The 17,881-nt window shown below is 47.0% G+C and overlaps 1 protein-coding gene across 1 annotated transcript in view; it reads right to left on the minus strand.

The window, feature by feature from the left end:
• Positions 1-17,406, minus strand: part of efna3b (ephrin-A3b) — a 43,655-nt gene extending 26,249 nt beyond the window's left edge. Inside the window, exon 1 of the mRNA XM_071911182.2 lies at positions 17,287-17,406. Coding sequence (XP_071767283.1) covers positions 17,287-17,396 — 110 coding nt within the window. The 5' untranslated portion in view covers positions 17,397-17,406. The remainder of the gene's footprint in view (positions 1-17,286) is intronic.
• Positions 17,407-17,881: the final 475 nt, after the last annotated feature.

A 17,881-nucleotide genomic window follows, 5' to 3' on the forward strand; every position in this document is an offset into this window, starting at 1 on the left:
GCTGATTTCCTGTATTCCCTTACTGCTTTACACACTGTACAATATTTTCTGGTGCTTATGTCACATTATGAGACATTTGCTATTCTAACTTCATCTTACTTGTTTTTCAAAGTAAATATTCTGAAACAAACACTGTCTAAATAGGACAAGGTACTCCTATTAAAAAAGAAGGTAGCAATTTTAAGCCGTAATTGTGTAAAATCAAGCTTTAATTACTGTTTCATTTTGCGGACTATAGCTGGCTTTGGTTTGTCTGTTGGCTTGAATGGGCTGTGATTAACAGAAGGCGTGAGCTGTTGATTGAAGGTTTTATTTTATTTTGGAGAGGAAAAAGCGTAAATTGGACATGTAGTGAACTGGGAACTTTAGCTTTAGTTTGCTTTGTTTACAAGCAGAAAACAGCAGTAAGATGCCCCCTCCTGTCTCGTCTCGGCTCTCACAGTGTTCCCACATGGGCGCATTAATTTGAAACGGTGAGTGGAACTTCTTTTAAAGTGTAAAAGTCTCTAGCCTGATATTAGCGCCCTGCTGCAACTTTGCAAAAAGCGATTGTTGGCTTCTCATTCACAGTGATGGATCACCTTTACCGACCAAATTAGACGTCTCGGGAGTCGTTTTCTATGCCGTTTGGAATTGAATGGGAGCAAATGAGCCTCGGAGATATGGCAAACCTGATTTTAAAAATATCTTTAATCGTGGCGCCTGGATGTAAAAACTGTTAGACTTAACATTAAAGGGATGGAAAATGTTAAAAAAAACACTGGAATGGTCCTTTAAGTGCCTTGTTCAAGGGCACGCCGACAGTAGGGAGGGGAGAGCGGTACTCATTCACATTCTAGTCTGGGGATTCGAACCGCTGACCTTCCAGTCACACGCCTGCTTCTCCAACCTCTAGGGTACCGCCGCCATTATAATACAGCAGGACGCTATATTCTCCTCCATATTTAATGCATTTATCAGGAGCATTATTCAGGAAGTATAAGTTAAAAACTGATGAATAAGGATTAAGTTCTCTGCCATTCTGTGACAGGGAGTGGCAGTCATTAGCAGCAGATATTAATAGACAGGCTATTAGCTTAGGTCGGAGCTTTGTGTCAGACTCTGTTACAGTTACACTGTCTTTCTGTCTCTCCTCTTCCTTCGTCGCCTTCCTTCCCCTCTCTCCAACGCACATCTCTTTTCTCCATCGCCCTGCTCCTGCTTATCCCTTCTGATTCTCCACCTTGACTCATTTCTGCCTCTTCTCCCTTCCCCCTTTCCCTCTCTCTCTCTCTCTCTCACACACACACACTCTCTCTCTCTCACTTACTTACACTTGCTCTTTCTGTCTCAGACACACACACAAACACACACACAGAGTTCTCCTCGCTACAGGCCCAAACCACTTCCCTGCGGCGTCGTCTATCTAATCCTGTTTTCCATCATTCCGCGTTCTCCTCTCTTTTCTCACACTCACACGCCATTTCTCACCATAAATCCCCCCCCCCCCCCCCTCGGTCGCCACGCATCATTTAATAGCACACTGTCTCACCCCCCACCCTTTCATTCCTCTCTTTCTCTCCCTCTTTCTCTTCCTCCCTCGCCAAATCAGGCTTTGGCACAACACTCTGTCCCCTCTTTATTTCTCCCCAACGACCTCCCTGTCCACCCCTCTATCTTTAACAAATTCCCTCATTTCTTCCCAATCATCTTATCTCTCCTCTTATCGGTCCTCCATTGTGGAGTTGTGACCCCCCGAGGGAGAGGTTGAGGGAGAGAGAGTTTGAGAGGGAGAGAGAAGAGAGAGAGAGTAAGGGAGAGCAGTAGAGGATAAGGTTTCGATTTCAGAGCAGACAAATAGGCTGACTTTATGTAGGTAACCTCTGTAAATGGGTTTTCGATCTCTAATTCTCAACAGATCCCTACAAAAGATTACATAAAGACACACATGTGAGAGAGAGGACAAAAAGACACGCAGAGAGAGAGAGAGAGAGAGAGGAGAGAAAATCTTAGACCAGCCACACAAACACCTACATAAACATTGAGAAATCACCTCAGAATCTCCCTGTGATTTCTCACTCTGATCAGTGAGTCAGTGGAATAGTAGTCACACCGACTCCTACACTGTGACACACAAACAAATCAACACTTAAACAGACATACACATATGGTTTTTGCCGACAGTGAAAATGGTCCGACGTCTCTCCCCTCCAATCTGTCTCCTTCCGTTTTTGTCCGTCCTGCTCAATATCTCAGGCACTGCTGATCGGAAACTTGGGGAAATGATGCATCTCACCACTACATTCCAGCATTTTCAAAATGACACCGACTGGTAAAACAGGGTGACTTGTTTGTTACGGATTGACTGTGAGGGGGACAGCATCCTTTCTAAAAAGAATTCAAGAATTTACTGTTGTCTTGTTGATAACTGGTATCTCACCTTAAGATGTCTACGTGGCTGAGCGCTCTACTGTGCTATCACACACACACACACACACACATACACCCACACCCACACATTCACACATACACACAACACACCCGGGTAAACATTCACATAAAGACTGAGAAACCATCTCTCTTTGATTTCAAGGAGAATTTCTCTTTGATTTCTCAGTCTATGAATCAGCAGATCTACAGTCATAGTGACAGAGGGAGCGAAGCCGAGCGAGAGGCGGCTCACCCTCCTCTCTTGATAAGCCTGAACCGTGGTTTCTGTTTATTCCGTCTCAGTCCAAATTGCCTCTACGTGTAGCTTGTTCGAAAAGTAATTCTCCTCCACCATATTTAATTGTTTTATTGTGTCATTACTTCGTGTTGCCGGAGCATTAACGCGCGGCGCATTCCAGTATGCCTATTAAACAGTAATGGCCCTACAAAAGCAATATACGTCGCGATCAGACACACACACACACACACACACACACACACAATCAAACGTACACACGCTATTAAGCGCCAATGGTGCCAGAGAGTGATATGAGGCAATATTGCGGGCGAGCAATCTGATGAAGTGTGCAGAAACAGTCATTAGCTGAGTCCTCGTCCCAGTTCAGTTTACCACACACTTAACATCTTAACGAAGGAGCCACATTGCTTTCACACTGCAAGGGCTTATAATCACTTGCTGAAATACTATTGGAATTATACCATACACACACACACTCTTTCTCTCCCTCCCTCCCTCTCTTTCTCTCTCTCTCTCTCTCTGTCACTCATTTATACGCACACAAACACACAAACACAGATAGACATTTGCTCGTCTCTCTCGGCTTATGAGACAAGCTGTGGAGAGAGTCTGCGAATGTGTGCATACATTACGGCGCGCGTGAGAGCGAGCGAGCGAGAGAAAGTCTTAAATGTTTCTGAGAGTGAGAGAGGGAGTAATAAGATGAGTGGAGTGCGTTTGTCTGCTGAGAGAGGGATGATGGATTGTCGAGGAGAGGCAGGTGAAGCTGAATATCTCCCTACAGCGCCGGTCATAAAGCAAGAGAGCAGCCTCCTCTCCAACAACACAATGAGATCAAATAACCTCCAGTGCCTCTAAGCACAGACAGGCACAGACACACACACACCTACACACACACACACACACACACACAGAGAGGTGAAAGCAACATCAATGGCTGGCGCTGATATTCAGGCTTCGCTCTGTTTTGAAACATCCATCATATTCTTGAACAGAGAGAGAGGCAATGAAAGTATAAAGGGGAGCACACTTTGACACACACACACACACCTCCTCATCTCTCTCAAAAACACACATACACAGACACACACGCGCGCGCGCACGCAGATAAATACCACGAGAGTCCGTGAAGTATGGGGTGAGAGGAGGTGAAGTAAGCTGAACAAGCAGGAGAGGAGGAGGAGAGAAGAGGTTGAAGTAGAAGAACAAATCCAAGTAGGGAGGGGAGGGAGAGAAACAAACCCAAGAGCTCTAGTGGAGAGGAGGGTCACTGCTGAGAGAGACTCTCCGCGGCTCAGAGAGGGATTAGAACCCAGGATGTGTGTGTATGTGTGTGTGTGTGTGTGTGTGTGTGTGAGCAAGAGAAAGAGAAAGGGAGAGGAGGCATCAATCTTGCCGAATCGGATCGTTTTTTTCTTTATAACAATAAACCTGTGAGCAAGGCATTTTACAACCAGCATCCGTCACAAAGCCTTGACACTGCCACAGCTCTACGGCCAAAGCTTCGCCTTTTGTCTCTGCCGCTAAACGGTCATTAGTAGGCCTCTCTGACTTCTAGCTTTGGTGTGTGTGTGTGTGTGTGTGTGTGTGTGTCTGTACACACATGTGAGACTCCCCATTGCTATACAATGTGGGGAATTTCATGCTATAATCGGTTGGGGACCGGAACACACAGCAAACAAAGCAATCCACACAACGCCCCATCTCCCCATACACACACACACATACACACACACACACACACGCAGCACATACGGCACACATGCAACACACAGCACACACACACATGCTGGACAGGCTGGTGAGATGTAGTAGGCTTTGAGATTCTGCACTTTGCCCTCTTTTGCAGATGGCCAATTACATGATCAGATATGGTCCATTCCACTGTGGCCACACACAAACAACTGTCCGCACTATGTTCATATGCTCGCTCTATGAGAAATACACACACACACACACACACACACACACACACACACTGGATGCCAGACCATAAAAACATCCACCAGCGTGGTCCATGGGAGTCATTTAGGATTAGGGTGTGCGATGCTCAACACAGCCTAAAACATGGTTACATTGATATGGAAATCAGACCAATCTACTGCGGACGCAAATGGCTAAAAAACAGTTACTTAAATGGCTAAAAAACAGTGTACACACACACACACACACACACACACACACACAAACACACACACACGCACACACACAGATATGCATATGAATGGCATGTGAGGGATCCGTCCCAGGGCTTGGTTGTGCCTATCAAAGGCTTGTCTCTCCCACAGACCAGTCAAGGCCCAGCATTACACACTTAGCATTAGAATACATCAATGGAGCAGGAATGGAGGCACGCAGCCTTTCATACTCCTAAAACCCACCTTCACCCTCTATCTTCCCCTTTTCACTCCCTCTTTCCGTCCGCCCCGGCCCTCCACCCCCACTGTTAGCCCTCTCCTATTATCTCCCGCTCCTCTTATTCCTCCCTCCTCCCCCCCCCCTCCTCCCCTCTGCTTCTTAAGACTCTACTCTTCCCCCTCTCCAGAAGGAAGCCTTTTTAACCGTGACCAGAACTCAGAGCCGAATGGACCGTGACCACACAGCCATACAACACCAGATAGGCTGTGTGTGTGTGTGTGTGACTGACATAAAATAGTCATAGTTAGGCCTGCCACTGCTCAGTCGCCCTCAGTGTTGTGAGTGTCAGGTCTTCTCTGAACAGCCTGCTTCAGATCCTGTGTAGCTCTCTGGGACTCGCTGTCTGGCCATCAGCATTCACCCCTACACTTCACTGCCTAACTGACAAACTCCACTTAATGGAATCAAACTTGGCCCATCAACTGTGTGTCAGTGCATGTATCTGTGTGTGTGCGTGTGTTTGTTTGTGTGTGTGTGTGTGCGTCCCGTCACTTGTCTGTCGATACCCAGAGACAGCCTTCAGCCAGAGAATAGGAGAGGAGGAGAGGAAAAACAAGCCAGCTCTCCTTTTCTCTCTAATTACAAACGACAAACCTGCTACCAAGAGTCGGTCTGGCACCTGACGACGCATGATAACCTCTCAGCTCTCTGCCGATACACAATGACAGACTGGAGGCTGTCTGTGTGTGTGTGTGTGTGTGTGTGTGTGTGCGCGCGCTGACTGACAGATGAAAACAAGAACAGCAAATCAAAGAGTGTCCCGCCCTACGGCTCTGATTTCCAATGACAAAGCAAGAAGTCTACAGCCAATATCTCACCTGTCTTCCTCGTCCTCCGCTCTTCGTCGCCCTTTCAGTTTCTCATCCCTTACTTTCCGCCATCGATTTTCACTTTCCTGGCTCCCTCCGTCCCTTCTGAACCATTTAAAAACAAGCCGCTCTTTCCCGATCATCCATTTCCTCCCCATTGTGTAATAATTAGGTTAACGTTGCATTGTGGCCCGCAGTCTTACGGGCTAATATCTGTAATTGCACTGTAATGATATCAAAGGCCATCTACTTCATCTGTCATGTGATATTCGCTATAATATCCTCAAAACACAAGAAGATTGTGTAACCTGGCTCACGCCATGCTCTGCCTCTTCACTTACACACACCAAGCCCTCTGTTGTAATAGTTTTCTATTTGAAGGGGCTTGTATAATGACTCTGGGTTGTGGGGGAATATACATAAGAGCAAGCCAATTAAATGTGAAAAAAGAGAGTGGGACAGCGAGATAGAGAGAGAGAGAGACACTCATACAGACACACATACACACACACACACAAACATCGGTCTGAATGCACCGCCACACATGGGTTCACGCTACAGGAGTGAGCTTACACTTCTTCCCATTCACACTTAGCATTGAGTTAGCATTGACTCCCTGCTGAATAGCCGTGTGAAGACACAGGGCGATGCTAACCGGGAGGCGCTATCGCTAGCTGCCCTGCTCCTCGGTGGAATAGCCGAGGCGGCATTGATATGGTAATGGCAGGGACATTTCAGGGCCAAAGCTTGGGACCGTGGGCGCTCTGTGATCCTCCAAGCCCAGAAAGGACAGATCTCCAGGGCATTGTGATTTCCCCAGTCAAGGCCCTGAGTGATCAGGATAAGCCCGTCCACACTGCTTTAGTGCTGTCACTCACCCACTATTGTAGTCATGTGAACGGCCATTTTCATCACAATTGACCCCGGTTTTGGCAGCACTGTTCTGCAGAGCCCTCCTTTTTCTATTCTTCAGTCCCCTCCCTCCTTCCCCTGCGCCCTCCATCAATGATTTTTTTTTTCTCTGTCTGGTCTTTCTTGTTGTGTTCTCTCTCTGTCTTTTTCTCTCCGGCGACAACAGATAGGCCCAACGCAGAGTTAAACCGGGCTCTTGCTCTATCCGCTCCAATCTCTGCAACCCCATCTGCTCTAAGAGGAGGGTGTCACGGAGCCTTTGATTATCTGAACTGATACTGTAGAAAGTAGCGACGCATGATGCAACACATACGCTCACATTCACCATTTACCTCAAGGGAAAAAACACTGTGTGTGACTTTACAACACACACAGTGAGTGGGCAGATGGATGTCATCATTCTGTGTTTTATTTAATCACGGTTTGGTGAACATATAAGTGTGTGGTGTGTGTTTTTCTATATGTTTGTGTGTGGAGGAGTGTGTGCTCCCTCTTTGCTCCACTTTATTTGATCAGGGCTGGAGGAAAATAACAATGTACTCCCTTGAGGAATCTGTGGGAGGTAATGACAGAAATTGTCCCTGTGAAACGAGTTTTCTGCGTGTGTGTGTGTGCGTGTGCGCGTGTGTTCATGAAAGAGTGCGTGGGTGTGTGTGTGTGTGTGTGTGCGCACATGGACTTGCATGCATGCGAGTGTGAAAGAGGGGGGGGGGGAAGAGATGGAAAGAGGTGGAGGAGGAGAGTGAGGAGTATGCATATGTATGGGTCTAATACATGTGGGTAATGTGTGTGGGTGGTATGCTTGTAGGCTGTGGGGCACTCACATGCTCTCTTTCTCACACACACAACCCCACACACACACACAGCCACACACACACCGTGATGGGAGGAGAGTTTGCCTCGCTGCGAAGAACTCTGCTCCATCAACACAACACATCCTATTTCGCAGCCTCTCCTCCCACATCTCCCTCTCCCCCCTCCACCACCTTTATTTCTCTCTCTCCCGGGAAGTGACACAGAATTCTTTTTAACTGCAGTACATTCATTACAACAACCCTGCAACCCCCACATCCTCCACACCCACCCACCCCTTCTCTTTCTTTCTTTCTCTCTCTCTCTCTCTCTCCCTATCATACGAGGATACAACCAAAATGAAGACAGTATATGTATCCACCTCCAGCAGACATCCTGGACTTTATGCTTTCATTAAAAATGTGATAGTCGAGGCAGGAGAGAGGGAGAGGCAGTGTGAGAGATATAGTGGAGTGAGAGAGATAGTAAATACTCATTCATATTCCCTCGTACTACGGCGGCGCTAGCATATTCCTGTGCCTCAAAGCGTAGGAGCAGAGAGCAGAGCCTACAGACAGCGTGGGTGTTAGTACTAAAGCCAGCAACACCAGCTCTCACCCACACAGGCCGGCTCCATCCCCATTCTCTCTCTCTCCATTGACATCCATTGACTCTGCTCCGTGTACACACACACACACACACACACACACACACACACACAGAGAGAGACACAGCTGCACCTCATGCAAATGCATGCGCGCATAAAAAAAACATACGCACACCAAAGGTTAAAAACACGCTGGTATACATGCAATCATGCATGCACATAGATATGAGCTCACACACACGTACACCTCACACACACACACACACACACGCAGACACGCACACACACACGCACATCCCTTAAAACCAGTGAAGAGCTGCAGCATATATTGGTATTCAGCACACCCACACACAAACTGGCCAAGATGTGAAGCCAAGCACAGGAATCCCTCGTAAAGCACCAATAGTCACACAAGGCATTATAATACACACACACACACACACACACACACACACAGACACACACACACAAAGGTACGGAGATTGGGGGAGGAGTGCTCATTGTCTCATTTGAAGAGAGACTTCAGTGTGAGGATGCAGAGGAGGACAATGAGGAGGAGGAGGAGAGGAAGTGATGACACAAAGTGGCGATGCCGAGGAGCCGAGAGATGGAGAGATGGAGGAAGAGGGAGGAAGAGGAAGAGGAGCGCAGAGCAGATTCGGGGTGAGAGGAGAAACAGCCAGAGAAATCCAGGGGAGGAGTGGAGTGTCTGTAGGACGGGATCGATCCACCGCCGACAGAAATAGACAGCCAGACCAGAACCAACAGAGGCTCGCTGAGACACACTGACACACACAAGAGCGCTACTGACCCTAGACGCACACACACACCTGAACAAAGAGATGGACACACACACACACACAGACACACAAACACAGACATATGCACCCACACAGACACACAAGCACCTGAACAGGAAGATGAATAGGAGGAAATCTGAGGACAATTGAGCAACAGAATCTCTATCTCACACACACACACACACACACACAAAATGAGAAGCTTTACACTTGAAACAGGACTACTACTGGAATAACAAAAAAAAATAACAAAAAAAGAATGAGATGCCTCATACTGGGTTGCCAACTTGCCACAGATGTCAATGTTTTATGGATATGATTGGTACTGTGTGAACGATTGGTTGACTGGCTGGTTTTCACTGACACAACAGACTGGTCACCTGTCAGTTTTACTGACTGGTTGCTGTGGCCATCAAGAACAGAGTGCCTGTGTAGCGAGCATTTCTGTCTCCCTACCCTGGCCTGGCTGGGACTGATTAAAGCTTTCTGCTGAAACAAGGTCATAATTCACTTAGCCATTTCCCAATTTCCGCATAATTACCCTCCTGCTTCACGAACACTAACACACACGCACGCACGCACACACACACACATTCGCACTGACGCTTAGACACAAACACATTTCCTCTCTGATTTGTGTCATTACCGAGAGGAGAGTGGTTAAAAGGTTTCAGAGTTGGCCTCTTAGTGACAGCTTAAATGGATAAAACCTCAATTAAAGACTCTCTCTCTCGCTCTCTCTCTCTCGCTTTCTCTCTACGGATGGAATAAGCATAATTCGGTGTCCTCTGCAGTTTGTTGAAGCAAGGGCTTTGCCTTGCCTTTTTCCCTCCGGCTGCCAAATCAAACCCTCGCTATCAAGACCTTCTCATATTTCTCCACAACTGTTTCTTATGAAAAACCGTTGCAAAAAAAGCCATCCCTGCCTTCTACACAAATGTGACTAAAGCCTCTTGGTATTTTCTGCACGCCCACTAAGTTGTTTATGTGTTCTTGGTCAACCCGTAACAATATTCATAATCAAAACTCAACAATAAGCATCATTTCTGCTCAGTGAGCGGCGACAATGGCCACTTTTCTTGTCGATGCAGCAACTCTCCACCCTGCTGCTCCTCTGTCCCGGCCAGCGACAGTTGAATGCCGGTGTGTGGGCTTTATGAAAACAGCTGCCTTTCCAAGTGCAACTGCATTGTCTTCACGTGTAGGATTCCTAATTGTCACGTCGGTAGAGTTTATTAACGCTAGACCACTCTTCCCCGTTGTGATCATGCTCGGCATATGGCCTCAGACTGCCGCTACGCTGCTATCATTAGCCACGTCACAAACACACCATATGTGCATCTGGCGTGCGTGCGTGTGTGTGTGCGTGTGTGTAAGAGCTCACAGTCTACATTATTACTAGCCCCCCCCCCACACCTCCGCAGCTTCCAACCCAACGCCCCGAGTGCGCTGGCGGGAAATAGAGTCGACATCACGTACAGAATACACACATACACACACACACACACACACATATAAAGCGCTTTGCAACAGCTTGTAAACATCACAGCCTTGTTATTAGCACCTGATTACGCTGCTGGAGCCGAGGCACAGGCTCAGAAAATGGTGTTAATATCAACAACAACCAACAACATCGGGTGTGTGTGTGTATGCATGTGAGTGTGTGTGTGTGTGTGTGTGTGTGAGTGTGTGTGTGTGTGTGAGTGCAGGCCTGTTTTGTGTTCTGCCTCCAGCCCATCGCTGTGGGATTTGTTCTCAGTGGACAATTTGTTAAAATTTAGCACATGGGTGGGAAAGAAATTATTGTTTTGCCCCACATTTTGCCTAAAATCTAGAGATAACGAGGCGCGCGGTGGGGTCAATAATTTCGGCTGTCAAGAAAAACAGTTTCATCCCCCTCAGACAGACTGCAGCATTTTACCTTAAATCAGCACAGCATTTCTGAGAACTTATCATAAAGATCCAACATTAGAAGACCGCATCGCTACCACACTTGGCCTGAAAATATCAGTTTAGTGTCTCCTGTGGCAGAATTTCATTTAATTTAATTCCTCTCCATTTCCTCTCCATCTCTTACACTGCTCATACTGACATTGTGCCAGGATTACAACCCAGATTATGCAGAATACCGAACACAGCGACTCAGACACAGAGAAGCGGATATCGATGAGAGCGTGTCCTTCTGAGATCAGTAGCCTGGGTCTCTGTTCTTCAGCTGCTGCTAACGAGGACGGGTACTAGATGTGCATTTGTGACTGTGTGGAATCATTCATACCTGCTTAGTCCTATTCAGGGTCATGGGGGGGGGGGGCTGGAGCCTATCCCAGCATGCATTGGGCGGAAGGCAGGGAAATACCCCGGACAGGTCGGCAGTCCATCAGAGAGTGAAGACAGGTAGACAGATGATCACACTCACGGGCAATTTAGAGTCTCCGATCCGCCCGACTCGCATGTCTTTGGGATGTGGGAGGAAACTGGAGCGCCCGGAGGAAACCCACGCAAACTCTACACAGAAAGGACCAGGAGCCGAACCCGAGACCTTCTTGTTGTGGGGCGACAGTGCGAACCACTGAGCCACCGGTGTGCAATCAGTAGTCACATAAATCAGACAATAACAAGGCGTTCATGGCAGAAGACCTAAGATAAAAAACCTTATTTTTGAGAGTGTGTTTGTCATGCGTGGTCAGAATTGCCCGACTCGGTCCGTCTCTCACATTGGCCTTGAACCAGTAATCACATCTCCAAACTGTCATAAGCTGGGTCTTGGTAGAATTACATCCCTAAGAACCTGTTTCTTCTAGAAAGGTCCTTTGAATCCAAACCACTACAGCGGCCAGTTAGCGTCTGATTTAAGACCAAACTAACATGAACACCGAACATCAACGCTCCATTTTCACAGTAATGCTTCCGATTAGCCAATCATGTAAGCGAGACAGCGTTTGAGGAAATGAAAGAGCCAATCAAGAGGTGTAGAAAAAGGGGGCGGGTTGGATACTTCAGGCTTGTCTTTTTCAAAGATCAGTGTGAGAGCGTGTGTGTGTGTGTGTGTGTGTCCATTTATAGGATCTACAAGGAGGCAGGTTTAGAGAGTTCGGTCCGAGGTAATTTAACAGAGAAAGAGTCTCACAACATTTACATTAAAATACATAGCTCCAAAAATACCCCCACCCCTAGAGTGCCTTCCCATCAGGCTATGGGAGGATGAGAGGGGAGAAGAAGAGAGAAGAGTGAAGAGGGGAGAGCACACTCCTGAAATCTAGCTCATCCCCAAAGAGAAAAAAGAGGGAGGACGAGAAAATGATTCATTTCTTCTCCTTCCTTCTTGTTCATGTCCCTTATTCCTCGGCTCTCCTACCAGACAATACCTGTCCAATCAGAAAAATATATTCACTCACTGTACACACACACACACACACACACAAACACACACACAAAGAGAGAGCAAGAGCAAGAGAGAGAGAGAAGACCACTGAATCTTATTATGCAAACCAAAGTCATCCATCACACAGGTGTTCCCTATTGCTTTTTATTAATGATGTCTCTGTGTGCGAGTGTCTGCACAATTCACACCACACACACACTCACTCACACACACACACACACACTGCATCGCAAAACCACAATCCATTCACCCATACACTATGTGGCCTTATTATTCGTTACTAATGAATGGTCTGATCACTGCGTCTATATAGCTGTTATGATGATTGCTGAACCTTTGTGTGAGGCGGTGTGTGTGTGTGTGTGTGTGTGTGTGTGTGTGTGTACGCGCGCACATGTGCAAACAGACATCACAGCGCTGGTTGACACACGCAGCGGCAGCGCAAAGCTATATGATGGATGACTTGTACACACACACACATGCACACACACTGCACGCACGCACACACACACACAGCCGGGCCGAGCGCCTTGTGATAGTGAGTGAGTAATACTCTCCTTTGTGCAGATATTCATAAATGTAAATGTTGTTGTCCTAAGTAGGGCTGGGAGACAGATAGGTTTGTGCTGCTGTCAAGGGGAAGGCTGATTGGCCTGCTTAATCCTCTTGTCTCCTTCTCTCTTCCCCTCTCTCCCTCACACACACACACAAACACATAAATTGGGCCGGTGTTATTGTGTCTAATGTGATAATTCAGTGTGTGGATCAGGGCACCGGCCGAGCATTATTATCATTATTATTATGATGACCCCCCCCCACCGCACTCGATCATTATTCAACACAAAATCTTCATTCTTCCTCACTTCCTCTCCCATAGTGTGTCTCTCTCTCTCTCTCTCTCTCATATTCTTGCATTCTCTCTCGCCCGCCCTGTGTGACGTGTCTGTGTGCACTCTGACAAGCTGGCTGAATATAAAACAATTTCTTACTCTGCATCGATTACCACACACACACGTGCATTCATATGAGGAGAAATTCTGCTTGCGATAGCTGGCTTCATTCCAGCTGTATGTCTCGGGGTGACAGTGTCACACACATACACACACACACACGTGCAAACACACACACGCGTACACACACACATGCACACACCGCCTAGAGATACCTATGTGTGAATTCATTCACACCCTACACATTTCCTAAATTATACAACTGATAAATTAAGAGATATCGCCAGATTTCTAATATGCAAAGCGGGGACCTGCTGTGTTATTAGATTACACACACACACACACACACACGCGCATAAACACACAAACATACGTACACACACACACACACACACTCACAGCGGTGGTTAATTGCCAGGTGGTGGAAGATAATGTGTGATTTAACGGACTGGTGCATTTGTTTTTGTTTCGGTCACCCATCAATGAACAGAGACATCTGTAACAGGACGAGCACACACACATACACTTGTCGCACGCACACGCGCACACACACACACACACACACACACACCATTATACACACATTCTTGCCCAGGGAAATCTGTGACAAGTGACTGATATGCAGTGGCAATAGCCTTTGTGCAAGACACAGAGGCAGGAAATGATCCATCTTGCTTAAGTTAAAAAAAAAGTGTGCAGTGAGTGTGTGTTTGTGTACGTGTGTACGTGCGCACTTGCATATACGCATGTGAGCGTGCATGCATGTGTGCAGACAGATGTAGGTATGCATGCACGTGTGGGTGTGCATGCATGTGTGTGTGGAGTAGTTAATCCTTGGTAACAGTCTCAGCCTGTCTCCTATGGTTGATGAGTGGCCCGGGGTCAGAAGCTGGTTGAGAAACTGCAGGGTCCTGGGGCTTTACAATGTGTTTACCACTCAAACTGACAGCTACACTACAGCTTATTATTGGCCTTCTAAACCACCACAGAGCACCAGGAGTTAGAGAAACTCCAGAGAGGCCGACTGCCACCGGCTAGAGGCACACAAGACAACCGTATGAATTTCGCATGTTGTAGATTTCAGTACGGAGATTAAAGCAGGGGGCAACAAATGCTGGGTATGTGATCTGTGGTGTTTAAAAAATGGAGAGAGAGGTAGATGAAAGAGTAGATTAGACAGATGGATTATCCCAAAGTTTATCTTTCCTTTGTGCGCCTCTGTCCATGGCCCCTTTGTTTCTTAATTCGCTAACTAGGCTGAGAGGCCAAAGTTGTCCTACTGTCACTGTGCATGTGTGTGTTGAGAGGGAGAGAGAGAGAGAGAGAGAAAGGGGGAGAGGGAGAGAGAGAGAGAGAGAGAGAGAGAGAGAGAGATGGGGAGATCAGGGATGAGGCAGGTCCACTGAGATGCAGTGTTCTTTAATTAACCACAGTCTTTTATAAAAGACACACACACAAAGACTCATACTGCGGGGGCTAAGAATATTCTGCCGCTGGGATAAAACAGTATTGGCAGTAAATGTGTGGAGAGAGAGAGAGAGAGAGAGAGAGAGAGAGAGAGAGAGAGAGAGAGAGAGAGAGAGAGAGATGTGATGGGAGACTGCGGGGATCTGCAGTGCTCTGGTCTTGGACAGCCAGGTTAAAGGTTAGACTGATCCAGACTGCTTTAGTCCTCCCTCTGCTTTCTCTGAATGACTGACTGCAGCTTTTTTTGTCACTTTACTGTAACAATTACAACACACTTCATCTGAATATACAACATAAAGAGCCATCATGTAATTGAGTATCGTTGTAAATGTTACCAATGTCGAACATTTGTCCAACACGTTATGTCGGGCTGATTGTCCCCTGGTCCTGAGTTCACTTCTTCCCCTTTCTTCTTGCCTTTATGTATTTTCTCCATACTTTACCTAAATCTACTTCTGTCTCTGATATGAAACCCGAAGGTGGAATTTCATTTGCATTTATTATCAAATTATTACAGAGCAAAAACGCAGAGACTTAAAATGAGCACACTCCTGAATGAGAACCGCATAAAAAATATGCGTAGGCTATATATCAGCTAAAATACTGAGATGGATTAGCAACTGTGCACACGATATTAGTTTCTCTCAAATGTGCGGAAATATTGTTTTCTCACATTCAGGAAAACTAATATTCTTTACAGCATCGTACCGCAAACAATAACTTTGTGTTTTCTTCTATTACTTTACGCAGTACTTCATGTATTGTAATTCTGTTGTGAGGCATAAATTCACTTGCCTCTCATAGTTTTATTTCAGCTTGTAAACTAAAATCGCGGGCCCACAGTTACTGTCAGAGGCCAATATATTTCATTCCCCTCCTGCGAAAACAATAGAGTGTTTTCTGAGTTCCGGCATTGTTTATGGCTTTAATAAGCGTGGGCATAAAATGTGAGTCATGTCACTGGGTATCTGATTGCTCATCTTAAGAGCCTAGTAAATACTGCTGAGGAGGTAAATACTGAATACTGAGGCGTCCTGACGGAAATGGCTGCTTGATAGCCGAAACGCAGAGAGCCAAAGTTTTCACGTAGTTGGGATTCATTGCCAGATGGAGAATGAGTCGGCAGGTGTGTGTCAGTGTGTGACGTGCGCTCTTAGGTGTGAGTGTGTGTGTGTGTTTGCGTGTGTGTGTGTGCACGTCTGTGTCATAAAATCTAGGTCGATCATTGCATTTTTCTGTGACCTTATCGGGAAGAGCAAAATAGATCACAACTGGCTGAGGCACTCACTAAAATGAAAACGTCAAAGTCAGCCAATAATTGATGTAAATATCTGGCCCTTGGTTGCAGATTAACAAACCCTCATCTACCTGTTTTGGGCAAGTGTAAGTGCCTGTGTGTGTGTGTGTGCGTGTGTGTAAACATACATGTATGTAGATGTATAGATTGGGACATACTGAAACATGACGGATAAAAAGAAAAATTTACAAGATTTTCCTGTGAATAGTAAGAAAGATAAGCCTACAGAGTGCTGCTGCAGACTGACGCTACATTCCTAAGGATCCAGCAGCAGAGCCGTGGACTCACTAGGACAGTATTAAAAAGGCAGCTTTCAAAAAAAAAGAGAAGAAGCCTTTTCACTTGAATTGAGATAGGGGCGAGGAGCGAGGGATTAGGAGGATAACAAAAAGGCCAACGGACTGAGTGTAAACAAGAAAGGGGGTTAGAGAGGGATAGAAAGAGAGAGCAAGTTGGAGAGGGAGCGAGAAGCAGAGATTGAATAGTGACACTGCTGGAACACAATGGGGTCAGGATGAAGAAGTGCTCCTAATTGAACCAGATAGAGGAAGAAGACAGAGAGGCCCTGAAAGACTGAGAGAACCACATGACGGAGAGAGGAGGAGAGGAGGAGAGCATGGTGGAGGGTGGAAGAGAGGAGAGAGAGAGAGGAGGAGGAGGAGAGCGATGGGACCATTTGTAACGAACGCAAATTGGTGTTGGAGCGAGGAACCTATCGTGCTAAACGAAGGTGATTTGGAGCCTTGTTTTCGTGGTAGGAGTCCCTCTTGGTCTGACAGAGCGGTCTGATGCTCGCTCCCCATGTCCTAACATAAGGATTATCCTACAGAGGTGGCCTTACTGCAGGCAGGAGCATCGTGTTCAAATAGTGTCCGTGCCATCTAAATCACGAGTGCCACCTTAGAGAGACAAAGATATAGGCGAGAAAGGTGACTGCTAGAATCCCGAGGAAGCATGAGAGAGCCACACAAGCAAAAGCTCAAAATGGCAAAAACCACTAGCAAACTGAATATTCGAGGACATGGACCTGACAGCCTGAAACACATGAGGACCATACAGGAGGAGAGAGTGCAAATCAGGACATTTACCTTCCCTTTAACAGGTGTGGAATGGAGAGATCAAAGGAAAGGGCACACACACACACACACACACAGAGAGAGAGAGAGAGAGGAGAGAGGTCTTACTGTATGTTGGAGCTGTTCCAGTGAACGGCATGCCTGTTGGCGGACACCTGGAGGAGGTTCGCCCAGGTGAGACTTGTTAGCACCCAGAGAGACAGCGCTACCAGAGCCATGCTCTCCCTCTCTCGGCCTCCGTCCCTCGGTCTCTCCGGCCACTCTCTCGGTCCCTTCACCCCACCAAACAACGCGACTCAAACATCCCAGCAATTGCCTAACAAACGAAAAAAAAAGGGGGGGAAAGCTTCATGCATGCACACAAACGGATAGGTTCAAAGAATATAGTTGCTCTGGTTAATAATGCACTGGGGAAGTGTTGTAAAACTCAAAGTCTATTGTGATGTGAAGTGACTGAGGTCCCCCCTCCCCCATACCCAGATACTGCGTCCCCCCCCCCGCCACACACAAATCCTGGGCTTCAAACAGGGGGGTTTGTGGATGGCTTGCTGGCACAAGTCCTTGCGAGCGGGTCCTGGTCGGCGCCTGGTCCTCTCACGCCGGGGATAGCTGCTCCGGAGCCCGCCAGAGGAGTGGGGGAGGCCGGTACCGGGTCCAAGCGCGAGGACGGTCTTTCTCCGGGCATGAAACGCTCCTCTCCGCT

Source organism: Centroberyx gerrardi, chromosome 12 (genome assembly GCF_048128805.1).
Source record: "Centroberyx gerrardi isolate f3 chromosome 12, fCenGer3.hap1.cur.20231027, whole genome shotgun sequence".
NCBI classification, from domain to species: Eukaryota; Metazoa; Chordata; class Actinopteri; order Beryciformes; family Berycidae; genus Centroberyx; species Centroberyx gerrardi.